Below are 22061 nucleotides of genomic sequence, written 5' to 3'. Positions count from 1 at the left end.
CTGACTTTTAGCTTTTCAAATCCTATTTTATACTTAAGTGAAGTCGTTAAAATTTTGCTTAACCGCTCTGATCCTGGTTTTAGCTGAATTGTGATGTGACTGGGACGACGATGAGATGCGGATGTTGAGTCTGTTGAGCCGGATCAGAATCTGACCATCTTGTCCATGTTAGCCTTCGGCCCTAAAGCCTCGTACGGTGCTTATTTAGCCTGACGGAGGCTCCCCTCCCATCAGTGCTTACTAAATGAATCATCAGGATTGAAAGTTAAGACGGGGAGTTTTCTGTAGGTCTGCTGCAGGGTCAGAATGACTTGGTTGACTGGATTGAGATGATGTGCAGTATAATGAAGGTAACGTATAGGATCATTCATCTATATACAATATGCAGTGTCAGTGTTTGCAGAAAATAAATGTTAAGCACTCCGATTACTGCACATCTTTTGGTAATAGATCATTTACATGTATTTCTCTGGGGCTTGGAAGTATTAGATTGCAGCTCACCACAGTACAGTTGTAGACTAAGTTTACCACAGTAATTTGGTCTTGAGGTATTCGGGTAAAAGGGTCTGGATGGACACAACGGATTTTTTTTTTTTGCATATTTAATTGTAGCATGTAGTTATGCTTCTATTCTCTGCCATTCATCTTCTATACATTTGTTACTCTCATCTCTCTGCAGACATTTAATACGTTTCAGAGATTGCTGTCACAGCTGGAGTATCAGATTTACCATCTGATTTTGCTGTATCTGTTAGTTAAGGCGGTATTTGTGGTACAGTTTGCAGAGAGAGAGTCTCGTGGGCCCTGGCTGGACTTGTTTTTCAAGCACATTGAACAACAGCTTCTCTCATTCGTCTGCTGTGGGCGTTTGGCCGGGCTAGCTAAAAGGAGCTAGTCTGGTAGCAGCTGTACAGGACGTGCTCTGCACTCCATCGATGACCGAGGAAACAGAAGGCAGGCAGACAAGGTGACACAACGCTGTGGCAGGACCCACTTCTGTCTTTCTCTAGAACATTTTTTCTGTCCATTAAGGTTGTAGGATGATGGTTGCAGCATATGTGATGGGAATGGAGCACAACTTAATGAGTGATGAAGGCCTTTGTCCCTGTCGTGTATCATTTAAAGGTCTATTGAAAAGGTTTGAGGTGATTTTATTGTACTGTTCAGTTAAAAGCACTAATTAGTTTCCTATGATTCAAAACGGTTATTTGACAAAACACATGATATAAAAAGTCTCCACCAGTTTCTCCTGCAGGCTGCAGAGTTCACTGAAGAGTTGGGTGGATTGAACCAAACTGCTTTGCTGCTCTTACAGAGTAGTCAAAGCTGCTATGGTAAATAATTTATTCGAACCAAAGATGAAGTGTGTAATGTGAAAGTGGTTGCTCAGAGTGATGAACCCACAGACGATAATCAAACGAACCTGTAGTTCCCCTCAGCTTTTTTTTTTAGCTGATGGTTTAACTGCCCACTGCTCAACTGTTTCGCTCTCACAGCTCTCAGTCACGTAGTTAGCAGCTGTTTTCAGGGTAAACGCTGCGTATGCTACCTGCACTGCATCACATGGCAACACATTTCAATCAGGAGTTGGTGGAGAACAAACCAGAGCTAAAAGAGAGTAAATATTGCACCTATATTGCAACAAACAAGACTTCAAATGAATGCATTCCTGCTGGATGTATAAGCAACTGTTCAACACAAATCAGGTTAAAGCTGATGATATCTCAGTGTTGTGTTTCAGCTTGTTTGTAGCAGAAACATCAGTTAATGCATTTTTCACCTCAGCTTCATTGTTTTCTTCCCCTCCGCCATCAGATTATGAACCATTTTCTGTGCTGAACTGACATTTTTGCTCTGATTAATTTTATCCTCCAGTTCATGGAGTGTTCACTAACATGGGTTCATCCTCAGAGCGACATGAATGTGCTTAATAAACTCCAGGCAGTAAGATTTTCATGTTTTAATGAGTACAAGTGGAAATGTCTGTGCCACTGGGGGAGCAGGAATCATCCAAAACATTAGGATGACAATGCAGGCATTAGTTGTGGTGATATCCTATCATCGATTAGAGTGTTAGTCATGGAGAACGTTTGGCCCAGTGGTGCAGATGAAAGCTCACAATCGACAGGAAATTATACGTTTTTGTTGAGATCTTTGCTCTGGAGCGAAATGTCTGACAAAAAAACACAGTGAAAGTTTGAATTCTCTACTTTTCCATCCATGTGGCACCACTTTCTCAAGCATGCCTCCCTTTTCTCTCCCAAACAATTCAAATAAAAAATCAGATCATAGCCCAATGTGTGCTGTAATCTTTTGGCAGTCTCCCAGAAAGGACTACGTTTTTCTTTGTTTGTCTGGCACTTGTTTGTTATTCTCCATGTGTGAGGGGAAAGAGTGAGCTGGAGTGCCCTCAGTCGTGTTTGTGGGAGTCAGACTTGATGACATGGTTGGAGAGAGAATAGGCTTCGGTCCTTTGGGAGGAAAGGCGGGGAGGGGGGTGAAATGCTGATGCGCCGCAGGTTTTCTCCATTAAGCCTCGTCCTTTTATCACGACAGCAAGACCTTGCCGTTTTTTAATATATGTGTGCTCCCGCTAAGAGTTTCAAAGATCATCTCTCTGGGCCCACAAACAGGAGGCGTCCAGGTTGAGACATCTGTCGAGGGCTTGGGTTCGTCTCAAGAGACAAATATGGTAACAATAAAGCCTCTGTGTTTTTCTCACAACAAGGAGCCATGCATGGTCTCTGGCTTTAAGATGAACTAACATATTGAACAGCACAAAGAGAGAAAACAAAAGCTGTGTGTTTCCCCCCTCGCTGCACCCCTCTGCTCAGGCGCTGTGCGTTTGGATTCAACATTGTTATCTAACTGTCTTTCACTTTGACTTTAATGATTCCCAAATGTTCATCTGATTGCTATTGGCAGCCTTTGCGTGTTTGGCGTGATGTGTTTGAAATGTGAACGGGCCTCGGCTGGCACGAGGCTGTGGGGTAAAACACGGAGTCTGACCCCGAGAGAAAGTCTGGTCTCAGGCGTCGTCATAGGATACGTGACTCTCTAATGGAAAAGAGCTGTTTGGTGCCTCATTGGAACGTCAGCGCTGTGTTTTTGTGCCACTCTGACTTCATGTGTGATGAGTGTATCCTTGTGTACGTGCGAGTTGCTGTGTTTAAGTGGGTCAGACCTATAGGATTTTGCATAGGAAGGACTCAGACTGTGGGGACGCTTGTTAACCACCTGAAACCTTGTGGCTGATGCAAAGGAAGTTCCACATCATGCAAGAGCAAGCATGAATGGTTAAGTGCAATCCAGTAAACAAGTGAATCTATGTATAAGTCTAGTTGCTGAAGTGCTCATTGCGGCTGACTGTGCAGTGACAACAGTCAGACAGAGACCCAGCAGACTGAGCGTCAGTGTCCCTGCATCCTGCTGAGCGCTGCTTTGTTCTCCATCCATGTCTATTTTCACCATTAATTCACCAAAAATAGAATCTCATGGATGATTCAAGTGATGTTTTCATGTTTATCTTCCACAGAAGAACAGCAGAGAAAAGGCTTTAGCTGACTGGACTCGATTAGCAGCTGAAATTACATGATTGGAACAGTAATAATATATTTGTAGCTGCTATATCGTGCATCCCTACTGCATGAAGAGTCATTACGTGTTTATTTTATTTGTATTTATACTTTGGTTGTATGTATTTATGCATTCTATTTTATTTATTGCGATTTTTATATATATTTTTTCTATTTTTTATTTCATTTTGTTCGTTTTCTTCTTATTTTCTTTATCTTTTTATGTATTTTTATTTCATTTTTATATTTTTATGCACATTTTACTTTTTATCTCCTATTTCTTTTTTCAATAAGTACAGTAGTTTTTATGCACATGTTTATCTATTTGTGTTTTTCTTCCCTGTGTCCACTTTCTAGGATGTAAAGAATAAATTTAAGATGTCAGTGTGAATCACATAATGGCTGAAATCTGTCAGTCAAAAAAGAAAGTCTCAAAGTGTACGGATATGAAATGTGGCTTGCTCAGAGAGAGACACCAGGGAAAACCCCACCTCAGCTGACCTTTTTAGAAATCCTTTGCTCATTTGTTAAGCTCTGTGATACCAATCAGGCATGTCTGCTTCAGTGGTTTGATAGTTCAGTGAGTCACCCTGTGCAGTCTGACATACTAAAGAGAGTTGGACACTGTGATCTGGATCACCACTGTTGACCATGCTGACAGGTTTTTCACCTCAGACTGCACCAGGAGCCCGTCACATCTCCAAGGCAGCTGAGGGCTGCGGCTAATGGTTAGGCTTTACACCACAGAGGGCACCTCAGTGTAACGTCTGGTTCTCCTCTGAAGTGATTAAAGAAGGTCAAAGTCGACCCTTTAAGGGAAATAAAAACGGCTGAAATTACGTCAAGGGAATTGTAATTGAATGTGTGTTTATTATATGTCTCACGCGTTACTCAACCTGAGCGACGCTGCATTGTACAGCATCATAGAGGGCTGGGAAACAGTGCATTTATTGAATTATTGCACAATTTGCTGGCACTTTTAGATTACTGTACAGTAAAGAACATACACCTCAATAAATGCAGATTATATATATTTGAAATATTTTAGTGTAGTGTTGCAACTGTATAAGATTTTCACAATAAGTTAACCATCTCAGAAAATGCCAAGTTTTTATTATATATGGTCTTACACAATTGTTATTATTTTTCTCATCAGTTACAGTGACTCTTAAAAGGAATGAAAACAGATTTTACACTTTATTATAACTTCACAAACTAAAATGTCCTGATGGACATGAAGCTTGAAATATATTTTAATAGCACTAAGACAGTGTGATTCAATAATGTAGATAAACAAATGTATGTGCTATGATAATTTTCGTACTGAGATGTGATGTTCTCTAGTGAGACCACCAACGCCACACATCAGTACGGATGGCTCTATAAATGGTCACTTCCTGTAAAGAGTGAAGGCTGTTTTTCTGGGCCGCCCTGGTAGCTCACCTGGCAGAGTGTGTGTCCTCTGGACTAAGGCCGCATCCTTAACGCAGCGGCCTGGGTTTGACTCTTTGTCTGCATGTCATTGCCTGCCCCTCTTTACCCTAACTGTCCGATGAAGGCAAAAAAAGCTGCTCTTAATCATCATGGGACATCAGTGTGTACAACAAAAACGAAGTGCTCATACCTGAATAAGTCAACATCATGTGAGACACTTGAATCCCTGCACACATACTGTAGCGTTTGACTCACAGGATTCTTCTCTTCACTGTAGGGCCATTGTTTCGCAGCCCATGTGAGCTGCTGCCAGTGGGGATGGGACACCCGGTGCAGGCCACGTTGAAGAGCTTCACCGCCCTGTCCGGCTGTGCAAGCAGGGGCACCACCAGCCTCCCTCAGGAGGTCCACATCATCAACCTGAGAGGACATGCTCCAGAGGGACCAGACAGCGCCCCGGCAGAAGTGAGTCACCCTCGCTTAAATAAGCTAAACTTGAGTTAAATCCTCTCGCACCATAATTAACGCCTCAATAAAAACTGTCAAGATTAGACTTTGAACCAAAATAGCACATAGAGAAGCTTGCAGCGGTTCTGTAAACCCAAAGGAAGTTCTGCATTATTTTTAACATGTGGGAGATGATCTGCCTTCCACATCGTCTCATCTTCTGGTGGTTTTATTGTTTGCACTGTTTTAACCAGCGACTCTGATCATGGCTGCCAGTCTTCAATCCTTTATCATCGGGGAAGCTTGTTGGCCAAAGCAATGGAGGAAAGGTCTGCAGATGCACCGTGAAGTTCAGGGTTAGCTGGTGAATTCTCTGTTTGGTGAGCTAATGGCTAACACACTCTCTCGTTAGTGAACTCTGAGTTGCTAATGGGACAAGAGGTCATGATGAGAAAACAAAACCTGTTCCAAACCTCATGATCAGATGGGCTGACGTTACCTAACACATGACTTCTGGAGGGTAGTTGGGTATTTTCCACTCACTGTTTTGAGTAGATGTCTTTATTGTGCTCATCAACCCGTCAGCACGTCTCGTCTCCTGACGGTGTTCCTGAGGTTGGTGTAGTTTTGAAACCGCTCCCTGTCTTCAGGTGTTGCGTCTCATGGCAGGACTCCTCAGAGTTCGCCATAGTTCTCTGATGAATCATGAGCCCACGGCCTGTGAAAACGCTGCGTCTGGGTTTTAAACTGTCCTGAGTTCCCATCCCCCTCGCAGTCACAGCAGTGTGAAAAGCAGCATGTATGGACTTGCCATTGCAATTTTGCTGCTGATGTAGGCTTAAACATTGCCACGGCCAAATATACAGAAACACGGTGTGTGTGTGTGTGTGTGTGTGTGTGTGTGTGTGTGTGTGTGCTGCATCAGCCCGTAAACACACAAATGACTCTGGTCTCAGCGTGATTGTTCTAAAGCTTTACTACATGAACCCAAATGATAGATTTCTGTAATCAGGACAAAGAGGAGGATTTGTCTTCAGTTCTAATCTGTCGTGTTTACTCAACACTGTTTTTCATCACAGTCTTTATCATCATGTAGAGCTGAGCAGCACTTTGGGCATTGACATCGCGGTGGAAGCATGTGCAAAAGACACATCGCAGTAGATGCAAAGTAATGAGGAAAATTAGCCTCAACATGCTACAACACTTAAACTCAATATAAAATTTAATTTGAACATAATATTTCAACTGAAACCATCTGATAAATGACCCTTTTTACATCTATTTAATTATACTGGGCCTGTGCAGTAAACAGCCAGTCACAGTTATTGAAAGCTGATTTGTTTCAGATACAAGGAAGAAAGCAAGTCGACAAAGATCTTGTGACATAGACTTCTGCTCTAAAAGGAAGGTTTGTGTTTTTCTGCCTGTCGTGTAGGTGCAGAGCAAAGTGACCACGAGCTGCTCTCATTGTGGCCTTCAGTTGTTTTAAAGGTCTAGCTTAAATCTGCTGTTCTGTGCAATTGTTTGATGATCATTTGAAGTTTGTATTGAAGCGAGTGAGTCACATCAAAATAAAGCTTTTAATGCGAGGATTTGTGCTGCACGCTCCTGTGAGTACACTACATGCACCGCTGCTGGAGTGTCCTGCCCACTGAGAGGCCTTCCTTATGTTTCATCCAGATACAGATGTACTTTGTCCAGGTGGATTATGATGAGACATCCACTCGAAGCAAACTGGACTGGGTTTGTCCACACCTGCTGTCAGATACGATCGCTGGTGTCTGCATTCCACACCTTCAGGCCAGTTGAGTGGCCTTTTATGGGGTGCAAGGTGAAGTCTGTACATTAAGGATTTTTGACATAAAAGGCAAAGATATTTCCTATTTTTAAACTTCAAACTGAAAATCATCACAAAAGCAGTCTTAACTATATGTAGCTGCTGTTAAAGCTGAGACTGGCAGTCTGAAACCCTTCTGCTGGGCCCAAATAATGGTTCATGAATTTGCATAAGTGCAATTAAACAAATTTGGACTGCCTTTTTGATCTTTAGCTTTTATCTTTTTTGCTGACTTAAAGCATCTCAGAATTTGGCCAGTTTTACTTCCCATTATTTGTTTTCTTTCCTGATGGACGTATAGAATAATCTGCTCTGTCGATGGATAACCCAGTTCAACCTGTAGTTTGAGGGTCTGTGAAACCCATCTCTTCACAACAGTTTATCCAGCTGTTGGTAACCCGTCACCTTCATGGTCAAGTGAGGACTTTTGTGGAGGAGGCAGAGATCCAGCTGTCTGTTCGCCTGCCCACAGCCTTGGCTGCAGAAGGTCAGTCCGGCTCTGGTTGAGATTAGGTGGCCCTGTTGAAGCTCATTCAGCCGGTGATAAGATCTCCTAAAGGACGCTTCGACTCACTGCCCACTCCGTCTCTGGTTGTTGATTGCATTTCCACCTGGGTCGTGGGCACAGATCGTCCTATTTGGACACAAGCAGCCTCTTCCTCTGTGCTTAGCCTTCAGCGAGACTGCTGGAGGGCACACGGTGCGTCAGACTGTGGTCCCTGTCCCTGTGTATCTGCCCCTGATCTGACAGCAGGAGGTGATAATGCAGCCGTAATACAGAATCACAACTTGAGACAAAAGAAAGCTAAAATGTTGAACATCCTTGGCCACATTTGGACAGGGATGCTCATCTAAAAGGCTGTTAAAAAGGACCACATTGCTATTTATAATGCATGAAACCTGTTCCTCATTTATGATGCAGATTGAGAGAAGAAAAGTTCGAAGCAATGGAGGTTTATCTCATCGATCTTTTCCACCCCCTGAAACTGCACTGCCTCTTCTCTTAAAGGAACATTCCACTGGAAATGAGTTTTGAATATCGACCGTTGTCTCTGAAGAGATTGCGGCTTGCTCCATTGTGTAGGAAAATAACTGCAGTCAGTTTGGATTCACAGCAGTTGCAGTGGATTCTAGCTGCATCCCAGTTTCATGATGAACTAAGACGCCCACATAAACGTCTCAGACTGCTCCTGCAGCATTATCCATTTCTCCTCTGTCCACCTGCGTGCTCCGCTGCGCCAATCACTCATATTTTTGCTAAAATATTTAGAGACAACGAAGGTCGTGACATTTTGGGAAATACGTTTATTCATTTTTTGTGTGAAGAGCTGGATGATGGATGATGGGAAACAGGCAGCTACTCAGGCTCTGTAGCTTGATTTTTAGTGCACATCCATGAAAGTGGTGCAGATCTTCTGATGTAAATGTCAGCTATACAGCAAAAAGGGTATTTTCCAAAACATCCTTTAATTGTAGTGTTCCCCCTGTTTGCTTTGGCATGTGTATCCTATGCTAATTTCAAAGTCAGCAGAGAGGTGGCTGGTCAGTCTGTGATTATGCAGATTTTCTCTGAGTTCTCCGCCTCACCTCTGCTGATGGGGGAGGAAGTGGTGTCTGGGCCACAGAAGCGACTCTATTTGGATGTTTTGTACGATGGCTTGCAGTATAAGAGGTGCTTGTGGCTCGTGTTTGGCTGTGCTGGCCTGGCTGACTGGGTTTAGGGACTTCTGGAGAACACGATGTGCCCGGCTGACTCCTCACTAAGTGTCTGCAAAGCCAAGCCTGGACCAGGTAGGGGAATAAATCTGCTATTGCACATGGTGTGCATGGACTAATGTGGACAAAGGGGATCACATGGCCAATTTCAGACAGTTTTATACACACACAGGCGGACACACATCCTGCAGCTGCGATGTGTGAGGCCTGCTTCACGTCTTTCACATCCTTGTGTGAAAGTCGCCGCTTGCAGTTCGTCCATATTTTCACTAAAGACGTGAGAGCAATGAATTGTTTCCGGCCTGCGCCAGTGAACCCACTCTGCATGGGTATTAACTAAGGGGTATGAACTGTTATCCACAGAAAGAAATGCACAGCTGGACCTGACTCAGAATACGCACTTTGGCTCCTGGCCAATGTCCACACCAATGCTGAGTTATTAAGTGCAACAGAACACCTCAGTAGTGACGGTGCATAGTGCTCCGTCTGGGACACATTTATAGTCACCGTAGAATAACACACCAGAAGGGGAAAATATGCTTATCATTCATTCAAATAGCCTAAAGCTAGAGATATCCACAATAATATTTTGGGTGGTGTTCTGGTGGTGTGCAGGCCATGTGTTCAGATCTGCAGAGGTGAGAGGAGGGAAGTCTGTGCTCGATTAGAAAGAGTTTAGTGCTGTAAGATTGAAGCTAAAATGGAGCAAGTAATGCCACATATTCTCTTATTGGGCTTGATGCATGTGTATATGACACAGGTGCTGCTGATTTAAAATAGCCAGGAACAACAGCTGTTCGGCTCCTGTATTAACATGAAATAATAAATTTAGTTCAGCCTAGTTTTGCAAGTGTTTCTGCAAAGATATCAAATGACGAAAATCAAGTGCCGCTTACCAACAACTGTGCTCAAGTACGGTATTTAAAGAGTCAGTTACTGTCCATAACGTCCACCACTGAGCAGCTGATTTATTATTGTAGTGCTGAAACGTTGAAATAACAAATAATGTTTAAGTTTTGAACTTTCATGCAGCGTCCTGAAGCCCTACCTGACTTTTCCTCTAATGCCACCATGAGGTTAACATTTGTGTTTTTTAGTGAATTGTCTTTAAAACTGTTGGAGGAATTTGCTCCCCCAACTCTAGTGATCCCTAAAATTTCCATTTAACCTGATCATCAGTTTAGAAATGAAATTCGTACAGCCCCTTAATTTGTGATCAAACACTTGAGAAATAAAAATGACACTCCCGTCGACTCCAGCTGTGTTTTGGTGCTTGAGCAAATGTTAGCGTGTTAGCATAAGCAAGATGGTGAATGTGGTAAACATTATGCTTAACACCAGCATGTTAGTCATTGTGAGCATGCTGACTTTAGCATTTAGCACCACTGAGCCTCACAGAGCTGTTAGCTTAGCTGCAGATTTGTTAGAAACTGATCTCAGTGGGCAGGTCTGGAGAAATTTGATGTTTCCAAAAGAGATGTTTGTCACTATATAAAAAAAGATGCAATGGCAGACTAGTCAGTGCATTGGTCTAATTAGGTGACCAAGAAAAAAAAAAAAAAAAAAAATATATATATATATATATAAGAGCTCTTGTTTTTTTCTGTATATCCTGAAATGACACCCACCCCTGACAATGCTCACTGAGCCTTGCCAGACCACAATGAGGCAGATTTGTGGGCTGGCTTTTCTTAGCTAGTTTGCAGTTTCAACATATATATTTTTTTTTTATTATTCTCTGGATTTTCACTCCTTTCTTACAGACAGTGGGCTGTTTGTATCAGAGATTTCGAACTCTCCTCTTCCACAAAGTGACCAGGACTGAAACTGGCTCGCACGGACAATAATTTTTTACCTCTAAAATGTTATTCACATTTGTCTGAAATAAAGAGTGATGGTTTCTTCAGCTCCAGTGGTCCTGATCAAAGTAGCAGAAGCCCCTTTTCTCTCTTATACCCTTGGGGGCCTCTGAAGGGAAGACAGCCCAGGCTGAGAGGCAGACTCCTGGAATAGGACTAGTAAATGACTGTTCAGGGCTTGCAAGTCATAGTGAAGCCTGGAGTGCCAGGTTGGCTTAGTGTGTCTGCGGGCAGTGATTTCCATAAATAAAGGCAGAATGATTTTCTCATTTTCACAAAATTCAGTGAGGTTGTATAAAAATGATCTAATCTTTAAGCAAAAGAGAACAAATGAGAGTTAAAGTCAGAGCGGGCAGACTGGACTCGCTGCTCAGATTTCACCCAAGCTTTAAACCACGTGGGATTTTGAGGCACAGTGTATTTTCGTCGGTTGACTATCGACCTGAAGGTGTTGGTGTTTTGCCACTTAATCTGTACCAAAACAATGACCTCATCCTGAAGTGTTCTGTTCTGCCCCCCCACCCCTCGCCTGGGTTCAACAGTGGAGGTATCAAGTTGGAACATTTTTCCATATGTTCCTTCTGTTGCACGCTGAAGTGGCCTTTTGCACCCGGCTAACAAGCCGCCACCACAGCATTGATGCAGAACTTGGCACTGTGGCGGAGTGTAAAGAAAAATAAGCAAAAAAAAAAAAAAAAAAGAGGCCTGTCTGGGCGTACTGTCGGGTGATAGGGTAGAAAATAAACAAAGGGGGCCGGTGGTATCGTGAATCGCCCATCTTTCTCTAATCAGCCTACCAAAGGCAAACATGAAACACAGCCACCGGCTCTGAATCAGGGCGAGGCAGAGCAGATGATTGTTTTATCAGCTGGAATTCGCAGATATCTTTGACTGTGTGAGTGACTGGCTGGAGATACGAGTGCAGCTCACACACAAGACGGACTGCACACACGAAGCCGGCAGTGTTTTCTATTCTGGCTCGCCGTCGGGCTTTAAGGCGGCCGCACGCTGTCAGCGAATGGCAGTTTGACAGTTTGTGCTGACTGGAACAAATTTTTCTCCGATATTGAATGATAAGATATGGAGGCTGGAAGGCCTGCACCCATGTAACGTCAAACTGAAAGTTTGGATTCTCCTCACTTAACTTTTTGTGACATAAAAAATAAAGTGTAATTGTAGGATACTGTTGGAAGTGGGCAAACTTTTAGGGTGAAACCATTTGGATGTAGTTGTAGGAACAGCATCTAAGCTTCAAGCGTGGTGAACTATCATGGTTTCCCGCTTTCTCAGCAAGCCCAAATAACGCTGGTTATTAGCTGTTAGCGATTTAAGAAGTCAATCGTCAAGTTAAGCTTATATTCCACACAGAAAGTGGAAGCTAGCATGTTAGGCCAACTAGTGTTCACTGTCAGTGAGGAAGCTAGCTAGCTAGCTAGCTTCTTTTGTTAGCTATTTTAACACCTACTGAGTCGTGAGCAGCTCCTGCACACTTAACGACGTGTTTGCTCCACGTTAGCTGTGTCTCCTTCATAATTATCCAGACCTGAATACTATTTTATACCATTTTTGTCACCTTCAGTTATAATTGCATGTACTCAAGTAGTCCTTGAGTACCACTTCAGTAGTACTTGAGTATACTTGAAGTGTAAATAGTTACTAAATTTCCACCAGGGAAAATGCAGTACAACTGTATTATATCATCATTGTGTTGGAAATATACTTAAATATACTTCAAAGAATGTGAAATTAAAGAACACTTTAATTAAACATGCTAATAGTCATGCTAATAGGACTTTATTTATTTATTACTTTATTTTTTTAAAGTATTTGTAATGTTTTACACTTTTTAAAAGTACACTTTAGTATTCTCCAATCCACTTGCAATAAAGCACACTTTTTATAAGTACTTTGAAATACCACTTTAAGTACTGCAGAATTAGTATATTCATATTTAATACATTTAAGTGGCACTTAATGGCATCTATTTAGAAAACATGTCAAACATGTTTTTAATTTTGGTTTGACTCTAATCAGAGTGTAACGCTGGTCTTTCCTCCTGATCTGGTCCCCCGGCCTCCATGCTGTGTTGTGTTCTTCATGTCCCGCCCTGCTGCCGTATCACTCAAAGATTGCTATCCAAAGGTCTCGTCTCGCTTTGACGTCTTTTCAGGCTGTTCGGGCTTCTTGCAGCTCGGTGTTGAGCTGCGTGCAGACTGATTACCATCACAGCACAGGAAAAAGGCTCCAGGTAGCATCCCCATCGCACTCAAATATGTGGGTGGCGCTGATAAGAGCGGTCAACAGGTTTCCATCACTTAGCTCCTTGGCCCCAGCTTCTCTTCCCTCTGTACACCCTCAGTGATCCAGAAAGAACCAAGATCCAGACAGACAAGACACACGCACATACACACACATCAGATAACACCGTATGATTGGTCCCAGGCAGAGTGCCGGCCTCCTCTCGGAGCCATGACTTTTCATTTCTGAGCCAGACCTCGTTTGTTTTCAACTTTTTTGCAACGTTCCAGCTTCTCAATGTTTTTTTACAACCTTGGACATTGATCTATTTTAACCCATAATGATTCATATTTAAAACAGGCAGGCCAGCTATTCAGTTGCTGTTCAGCGTGTCTCTGCTTCATGTCATTGATTTTGATTATTATTTCCTGGGAGGGAGAGTGTGTTTCCAGATAAGTCTTACTTTTTAGCTAATTAAAGGATGTTTTGGGTTTTCTCTGAATCAACAGGCATCACCAGACTCTTAATGAGCTCTGTCAATAAAGGAAACCGCGAGGACACTGAGCCCCCCTGATACGGCGCTCTAACTGCAGGGTGTCACTGTTTGTCTTTGAAGGTCTCACATTACAATGTTGATGTTTGTGAACACTTGAAACTGTGATTTAGCCTGAACGCTCGTGAAAATTACAGCCACATGTTCGAAACGGGACAAGCAAATCATCCGTTACGATGACAGCGTCAGAGGCACCAGGAGGTGTAAATCTAACCGTGTGGCTCTGCTGTACTATAAAAGGCTTGTGTGTGATTCACCATGTGGGTTTTTGTTCCAGTTGGCGTTACGTTCTGTTGTTGAGGCTGATTTAGAGCGTAAAGGTGAAGCTCTATTGTTTTTTTGTTTTTACATTTCCATTGTTTACTCATGCTGCCACCGCTAATGGCATGCTCTGTGACAGGCCTTGCTTATCCTGCTACAGCTGTCGTCCCTTGTGTGGAGTGTGATTTCAGTAACACGATAGCTCTCCATCCTTGGCTTCTGGCAAATGCGCCCTGTAACTGTAATGGACACTGGACCCCCAAATCCCTGTGCCAGCCTCCTGATAATCAATCAGGTGTGGCCTCCCGGCCCTGGCGGACCCTCTCTGCAGGGCCCGATGGAGGTAGCAGCACCAGGGACAACTCAGCGCCATCTGATCCTTGTGAACACCATTAGAGACACTTTGATGGCTGCTGTTTCTGCACCTCTTCTCTCCACACCCTGGCTGTGTGACAGGCTCTGTTGCTATGTGCACCAGTCTTAACAAACCGTGTGACGGCAGCTCTGTGGGCAGAGACGCACACCAGCTGCTGTTGAATCCTCATCATCACTTATATTGCACAACCCCTAACTGATACATCTTGGTGTTATTGCTGATTGCTGATTGCTTTCCCTCTTTCAGTGTCGGCACCGCTCGGCACTCCTCAGCGCTCTGTTTCTGTTTTCAGGTGACTCACGTCTTCTGGAAATGTTTCTGTCTGGGTTTAATTTCCTCGTCTTTTACAACTCTCTCCCTCGCTCTCATTCCTCTCCTGTCTCCCTCTTCCATCTCTCGAAGCCAAGCCAGGTATGATTATATCTGGGTTGTTGTTATTCTCAGAGGAGCAGCGCACACGCTTTTTCCAGAGTCTGGATGAAGGAAGAAGCAAATATTAAAAAAAGAAAAGAGCAAGAGAGAGGAGTGAGTTTCTGAGTGTCTGTGTGTTTGAATCACCCTCCAGTTTGCCTCACAGATAACTCCTCACTAACACAATCCATTTCCTTCTCTCAGAGGGACTTCTGAGTGATTTTTGCAGCACTTTCACGGACCACATCTCCACACCTCCAGGACTTCCCTCTGTGGAGGCCCGACAGTTCTGAGGCTCTGATGCTCCATGTTCACTCCGTCTCCGCTGTCAGTGTCTCTCTCTGTTAAATGGCGTCAGGCAGCGTCACAGTGACGAGCCTCTGAGTGCAGAAGATGAAAATCCCACTTTGCTGGGTAGAACAGATCTCCTCTAAGGGAGAGTAGCGTGCACTTGGCTCGGTTTAGCGTAGACTGTGTGGGTGTGAGAGACAGATGTGGAGCATTATTTTTCATATCTTGCCTACTGATGAGGTAATTGATTTTTCTGACCATTGCTGCGATCTGAATTGTGATTATTGTCGTTGGGTTGAACTGCAGGCCTGTTTTTGTGATCTGATCTGATACTGTGGGCTTGTTGAGTTTTCTTGACCTTGAGAACAGAAAAAACAATCACACCTGAAGCTCAATTTGTCAACTCAGTTGTCATGAAATCATCGATTTATTTTTTTTTTGTAAGGACTTTAAAGGAAAAAGCTTTTTTATTTTTTTATCTGGACTCTGACTCAGAATCTGTTGGTTTCATCTTGATACAGATATCAGAGTAATGGGGGGGAAGTGGAAAATATTGATATAATGAATGCAGATTTTATTTTTGCTCTGCTCAGCATTTGATCTGCTTCAGAACCCATTTTAGACTATTACAGAACTTATTTATTAGTCCCAGATGAATCAGTCTAAAGGACGACAGCACTGTTTGTCTGTTTGCAGTTACTGAAACACCACAGAGTGTACGAGTGAAGCAGAAACACGGCCATGGATTTAATTAACGATGCAGATCTTTGTCTTGATAATGTACGTATGTTCAGCAACCACATCCGGACAAATTATCGGTACGAATGCTCTTTGCAGCTTTTCATGGTTCAGTCTCATTCAGACACTCGGAATATTAAACTGTCAACTCAGTTTTACACTCTCCATCACTGAAATCACGGATCATTTGTTCCATTATTAGCTCCAATGGAAGTACAAAAGCTGCATTTATTGACAAAAGCAAAGGGCCAACATTTTTGCGAGCTGTGACTGATTAAGTTACTGTTGGGGTCGTTCTATCACATAATGCGAATCCTTGTGGGTTGAATTAGTAATTTACAGGCTTTTACTGCTGACACACAGGATGGGGCTAATGTGATTAGCCTGGGAATACAGAGGGGAGGAAATTTAAAGAAGAGAGGCAAACAGACCAACAGACCCTCGAGAGGATCAGCTCTCATCAAAGCTACAGAGATTTAACAGCTCTTGTTTGCTTTGGTTATGACACTATTTAAAAGTTCTGCTTATCTGTAAAGATCACGCTGCCTGAGATCAGTACCCGGTCAGGCTGTGAACCACCTGGTCGAAAAGGCCCAGACGGGTCTAACGCTGGAAACAAGACAACATCAGTTTAGGTCCCAAAACATAAAGTTTGTTTTCCTGTCTCACTACCAGACTGTGAAAATCTGTTTTAATGGCGGTCTGAGAACCAAAGGCATAGTTGCATGCTGTAGAGATGGTAACAGAGACTTGCTCTTTTTTTCCTGCGTTAACAAAGACTCCACTGTGTGAAAGTTCAGATCCCGCTGAGGCTCCATATCAGAGCAAAGCGAGCGCCTTTTAGGGAGAACACAGCATGCCGTCTTTGTGAGTTTATCAGCAAAGTGAGTACATAAACAACCACAGAGGCTGATAAAGAAGACCAATCTGCAACATTATAGCAGAGCAATTACACCAGGATAGTAACTACGTGATATTTTTGGGTTATTTTTCAGTGAACGTGAGTGTAGCTGTTTGAAATGAGGTCATGTGATGTGTATCGTGACTATATTTTCTTCAGTATACTGACGCTTGTTTTGTCAATCCTTTATCCCTTTTGTCTTCCCAGGTGGAGCTGCATCTGAAGCCCATCCAGTCTTTGCTGCGCCACCAGAAGCCCCTGGTCTTCGTGCTCAACTCCCCCCAACCACTGATCTGGAAGATCGAGACGGAGAACCTGGCCCCGGGCGTTAAGCGTACCTTTCATGTGAGTCTAGCATCACTAAAAGCCTTCAAATCCCACTTCCTAAAACTGTGTATTCATTTCCTCACAGGATAACCGTGTTCCCATTTCAGTAGCCTTCTTCTCTGAGAAATATTTAAAGTGATATAAAATTTGCAGAGGAGGCCTTTCCACACTCACAAGAGGCTTCCCATGATTCGATCTTCGTGGCATGCATGCACAGTGATTGTGGCGAGGCATTAATCTCTGTATACACACACATAATGTCTCTGTGCACACTCGTTTAGCTACAGCTGTGCAGTCTTCTCAGAGCGGTGCAGACGGAGTCTTAACGTTTTACTTTGTGGGATTGTAAGATGATTCTGTCAGATTAGTTTGATTAATATGGATTTTCTTTTGTTTACATCAAATGATTCAGTCCGTTTATTTCTTTCTTTTTTTTTTTTTTTACAGTCATTACTTTGCCAAAGTCAAACTCAGCATCACTCCCTCACATCGTGGCGTGAAGCTAATGAAATGTGCTTTGTCAGCTTTATTCACACTCCATAACCACAGGCATAGTCATACCCCCACTACCAACCCCTCCCCTCCCCTCAAACAGTCCTGTTGATAGCTTGGCAGCTGTTCAGATCTGACAGGGCGTATCCATATACCACACAAACCGTAACGAGGGGGAATGTTTGGCAGCAGCCGGCTAACGCTCTGCTGCTCTGTTCACCTCTCACCTTCTGATATTTGCTGAAATCCTGAATTATATTCCTCATCTGTTTTAATAATTGCATTTGGTGTCTAATTTGAGGTGCAACTGATCCAGATTCAAACAACAAGTCTTCATCGCTGACTTAAAGCTGCTCACTCTCACACGCAGCTTTCATAGAGCAGCAGCAGCCACTGTGGCCACCAAGTGGTCGTTACACCTGGTTCACAATTTATACTGAACAGCTTCAGGGTGTTGTTTCCATGTTTTGAACCCAAAATCAAAAAAGGCACATCTGAGAAGATGGACTCAGCAAAGCTTATACATTTTACAGCTTGAGATGAAGGTGAGTGACAGCAACATCCCCGTGGTGACGCTTCCCGATCCTCTCGCTCTCATTGGCTGTTGCAGTTTCTGCTCAGTATTCCATCGCTGCTTCTTTCACAATACAGGTTTTCAACCAGTCGATGACATTGAGAGTGTGTCTGTAAAGCCGTCTCCATACAGGATCATTTGGGCAGATAATCTGTTCTGACCAGCCTTGGATCGGAAATCAGACCCAAAATCTACCCTGACTCTTCATTTCCCATGATCCTCTTGAGTCAGTTACTTCAGAGATGTCTTCATGTTCTTTCTATGAGATGCCTGAATGTAGTGTAGCAGGAGCACAGCATAAAATCAGCAACCTGACTCATAAGTTCAGTTACATGAGCTAACATGAGCCCCCTGAAGCTGCTGTTCATACCAGACCAAGTGTGGCTGCTGCAGCAAAATGTCCAGAATGTTTTTGAAACTGTTCTTGTTCTTTTAAAAGTCACGTTGTCTCGCTTTAAAGTTTTCACCAATATCAGAATAACTCAGCAAGTTTTGGTGAGGGGCGTCTCAATGTAGTTGAAGCCGGGTCCCCTGGAGAGCCGGCCATATTTAGTAAAGGTGCCATGGGGCCTCACTGGGAAACTTAATAAAAATGTAAAAATGGACCGCTTCAGCGGCCTCGTTCAAAGCCTGTGTATCACATGAGACAGTCATAGTAAAAGGAGACCCAGAAGCCTCAGTCGTGGCTTAACTATACTATATAGTAATGAAAACTTTTTTCTCTCATATGCTCTGAAGGCTTTTCTGTGTTTCTGGCTTCCCAGAAGTAATCATTTTCAATTGTATGTTAACACCACAGCATTCTGCAAGAATGCAGTATCAGGTACACAAATTTTTTCCATATGTGGTCGAGTGTTTTCTTGCTTACTTCTCGTGAGCAAAACATCCTGCCGTGAAAGCCGATGTGACACGGAGAGAAAACAGTCCTGCATTGCCAAATCCCGGCGTTACGCACAGGCTCATCCATACACATGCACGGACACACGTAGTGCACAAAGAGCCTTGTGTTCCACTTAGATATTCTCCGTGTCCCGGCCTCTCTGACATTCAGGGCCGCCGCGGGATTAATATGTTTCTTCTAGACCATGAGACTTTTTAGGCTTATCTGACATGACTTTCAAAAGACTCTGCGTTGAGAATGATTACTGTGCACTGAAAGTGGTTGCATAGTCAAAGCTAAAGGTTGTTTTCTATCATCGTGCTTCCAAACAAATATTTCTCTTAAGAGACATTTTGAGGACCCAGCTGTTAGTATTTAGTTATTATTTCCTGTAGGAGTGAAGATGTTCTCATGTCAAAAGAGACTGATACATATCACGCAGATGGATGTGCATCTGGCCTGCTCGTGTTTTCTTAAGCTGAGATCCTGTGTGGCCAGTGAGACGGTGTTTCTGCAGAGACCAGCAGGTCGGCATCGCAGTAAACGTCTCCCCTTGTCAGTGGTGGCAGACAGAAACCAGCTGACGGCCATCCGTAAAGGCCGCAGTCCAGGCAGAGCGAGGAGTTTTCTCGTCCTCTGCGCTGAATGTGCTCTTTCACTGATAAGATGCTTCTCTGTATTACAGGAATGTGTGTCTTCAGATTAATTCACAGTCGCTGCACATGGTCAGCTGTTAATCTGAGACAAACTGAGGCATTCACTGTCTCTTCTGTATGATGCACATCTGACACATAATTGCAGTTTTTAAAGTGGGGCGAGGAGACATAAAGGGAACGTTAACGGTAAAGATGGAGGCCCTGCAGTCAGACAAAGATGAGCTAATGGCTTTGACTGACTGTCTGGCCCCCTCTGAATCAGGTGTGAAGTATTTTGTGTTTGAGTGACAGCACTGAGCCTGCTGGTATCTTATCCACCAGCCTGGCTGCACATGGCTGTAATGCAGAGAAGACCCAGACTGTGCTGCTCTTCTCAGGTGCTCTCCACAACTCCTTAACATGCCACACAGCTCAAACACCTGCAGCTCAGTGGTGTGCAGACGTCCACCAGGCTCACAGTCAAGATGGCAAAAACGGAGATTTATTATCTTTTATCATGTCTGATGTAAGTGGGTCATAACACTTCAGGTATGGAATTAATCTGCAGATGTTCTGCTTCAAGATGAGACCAAACTTTTCTGTGGATGTCAGGAAAAGGCCAAAGTGTGGTTCACAAAAGCCTGTAGCTGAGCCTTGTTTCTAAACTGGACGATTTCTGGAAATGTCTTTTGCTATGTTGTCCTGAGTGGAAGCAAGATGCCAAACGGAAGCAGTTGTTGATCGCTCAAAGCCCCGAAAGACGTCAGAGCAGTGAGTAAAACAGGGATTTCAAAAATTGTGAATCATTGTGAACTACAGGAGGTCCTCGAGCTTAAATATGCAAAAAAAGTGTTGGCTGGCAGCACAGAGCATCACATCAGGAGCACGACAGAGCCGCTAAAGTCTCTAAACTCGGACTCTCTAACCCGTGACCCCACAAACAAAGTCATTACTGCAGGTAGTAAAGGGTCCATTAAAGTAATAACTTGCATCAGTCCTCAAAAGTACGACTGCAGCACTAGCACAGATGCAAAGATCTCGGTGTGTTAGTCACCTGGCAGTTCCCACGCTTTCTGATCTGGGCCTGTCAGGTGGAGGAGTTGCTGCGGTGAGAGCTCAGAGTCGAGACGAGCTGGTTTTGGGTTTAACAAGAACAGAAATCCACCAGCAGACCTTTCCATTGGAGAGCATGTTTCCTGGGGCTAATTGGACCCTGAACCAGGCCTGCCACTCCGTGTTTCCTGGTCCCAGAGCTCTGGGCTCCGTGGACGCAGATGGGCTGCCTGGAAAAACTTCAGAGACGCTGAGCACACTGTTGCTGTTGGCCACTGGACGCTGCCGTCTTTTAAAATGCCAGAATCCGGGATTTTCTTGTAAAACATGCTCTCGGCAGCACTCCGTGTCCGTCAGCAGCAGACAGGAATCACCGGGGGTCAAAAATGACATGAAATATGAACAGTGAAATCAGGCCAAATTTCATTTTACCGAGGGACGCTAAGTGATACACATGTGCAGAGTGTGTGTTGACTCTGTGGCCAAATGTGTGTATTTCTTTTCGGGGGTTTGTGGAGGAGGACTGTGTTGCATCTCTGCTTGAAAGGCTTGATCTGGATCAAATGTTTTATGACTCTTATGGAACAACACTGTAGTTTTGCTGTTGGCTCGTGGTGCCTATTGTTTGTTTGCCAAGCTTTGCCTTTTCACTCCTGTATTTCTTTCATTAGCTGAAGGCTTGCAGTACGAGTTCTCTCGCTCTTGCACACGAGCGCTCTGCTCAGTGTAATTGTTAATGGAAACCATGGGTAGCCACTATTGGTTTTTATTTGGAGACAGGAATGGCAGAGGAACGCTCCAGAGTGGCGCTGAGACATATGGTATTGTTTTCTCCTCGACGGAGGCTGCCAGTTCACAGGAACACGCGCACATTTGCAGCGAGCAGCGTGATTAGCTCCACATATCCCATCAAGAGAGACTCGATCAGATCAGCCGCAGAAGCATTTATCACATTAATATCACCAGAGAGTTACTGCCTGCTCATATTTTCTATCAACGCTTTCCGCGCTTTCTCTGTTTGCAACACCTCTTCATTTCCAAACGATTTCCCAGGCTCAGGGTGTCGCTCAGTGAGAAGTGGAGGATTGCAGCTCGATGATAATTGATCTCAAACATTTGGCATGCCTTCTTCTATTTACTGCACATATGGCTGTAATATGTTGATGCTTGTAGGCAGAAAGGGCAGGAAATATACTGTTAAATGTTTTTTAGGTGACTCAGCGCTGGCAGATGTGCTTTTATCACAATAGATAATGAAGAGGAGTGGATTAGAGAACGACTTTAAACAGATATGATGCCGAGCTGACACTGATTATTTTATATTAGTCGAGACACAGTGAGCATGCCCGCCTGCAAATACCACTACAAACATAAGCACATGAGTTTCTACCATTACCTACATGAAAGCGTGCGTTTCAGTCCTCTTGGTATACAACTAACTTCTCCTTCATTCTTTGTTTGCG

The 22061-nt window shown here is 43.7% G+C and overlaps 1 protein-coding gene across 1 annotated transcript in view; it reads left to right on the top strand.

Annotated features, from left to right (window-relative positions):
* tgfbr3 (transforming growth factor, beta receptor III) overlaps window positions 1–22061 on the top strand; it is a 66508-nt gene that overhangs the window by 17086 nt on the left and 27361 nt on the right. Inside the window, exons 3-4 of the mRNA XM_041935601.1 lie at window positions 5287–5474; window positions 16845–16982. Of these exons, the coding sequence (XP_041791535.1) occupies window positions 5287–5474; window positions 16845–16982 (326 nt within the window). The remainder of the gene's footprint in view (window positions 1–5286; window positions 5475–16844; window positions 16983–22061) is intronic.

The sequence above is a fragment of the Chelmon rostratus genome, chromosome 4 (assembly GCF_017976325.1).
Source record: "Chelmon rostratus isolate fCheRos1 chromosome 4, fCheRos1.pri, whole genome shotgun sequence".
Taxonomy (NCBI): Eukaryota; Metazoa; Chordata; class Actinopteri; order Chaetodontiformes; family Chaetodontidae; genus Chelmon; species Chelmon rostratus.
This window is presented reverse-complemented; position numbering and strand designations above follow the sequence as displayed.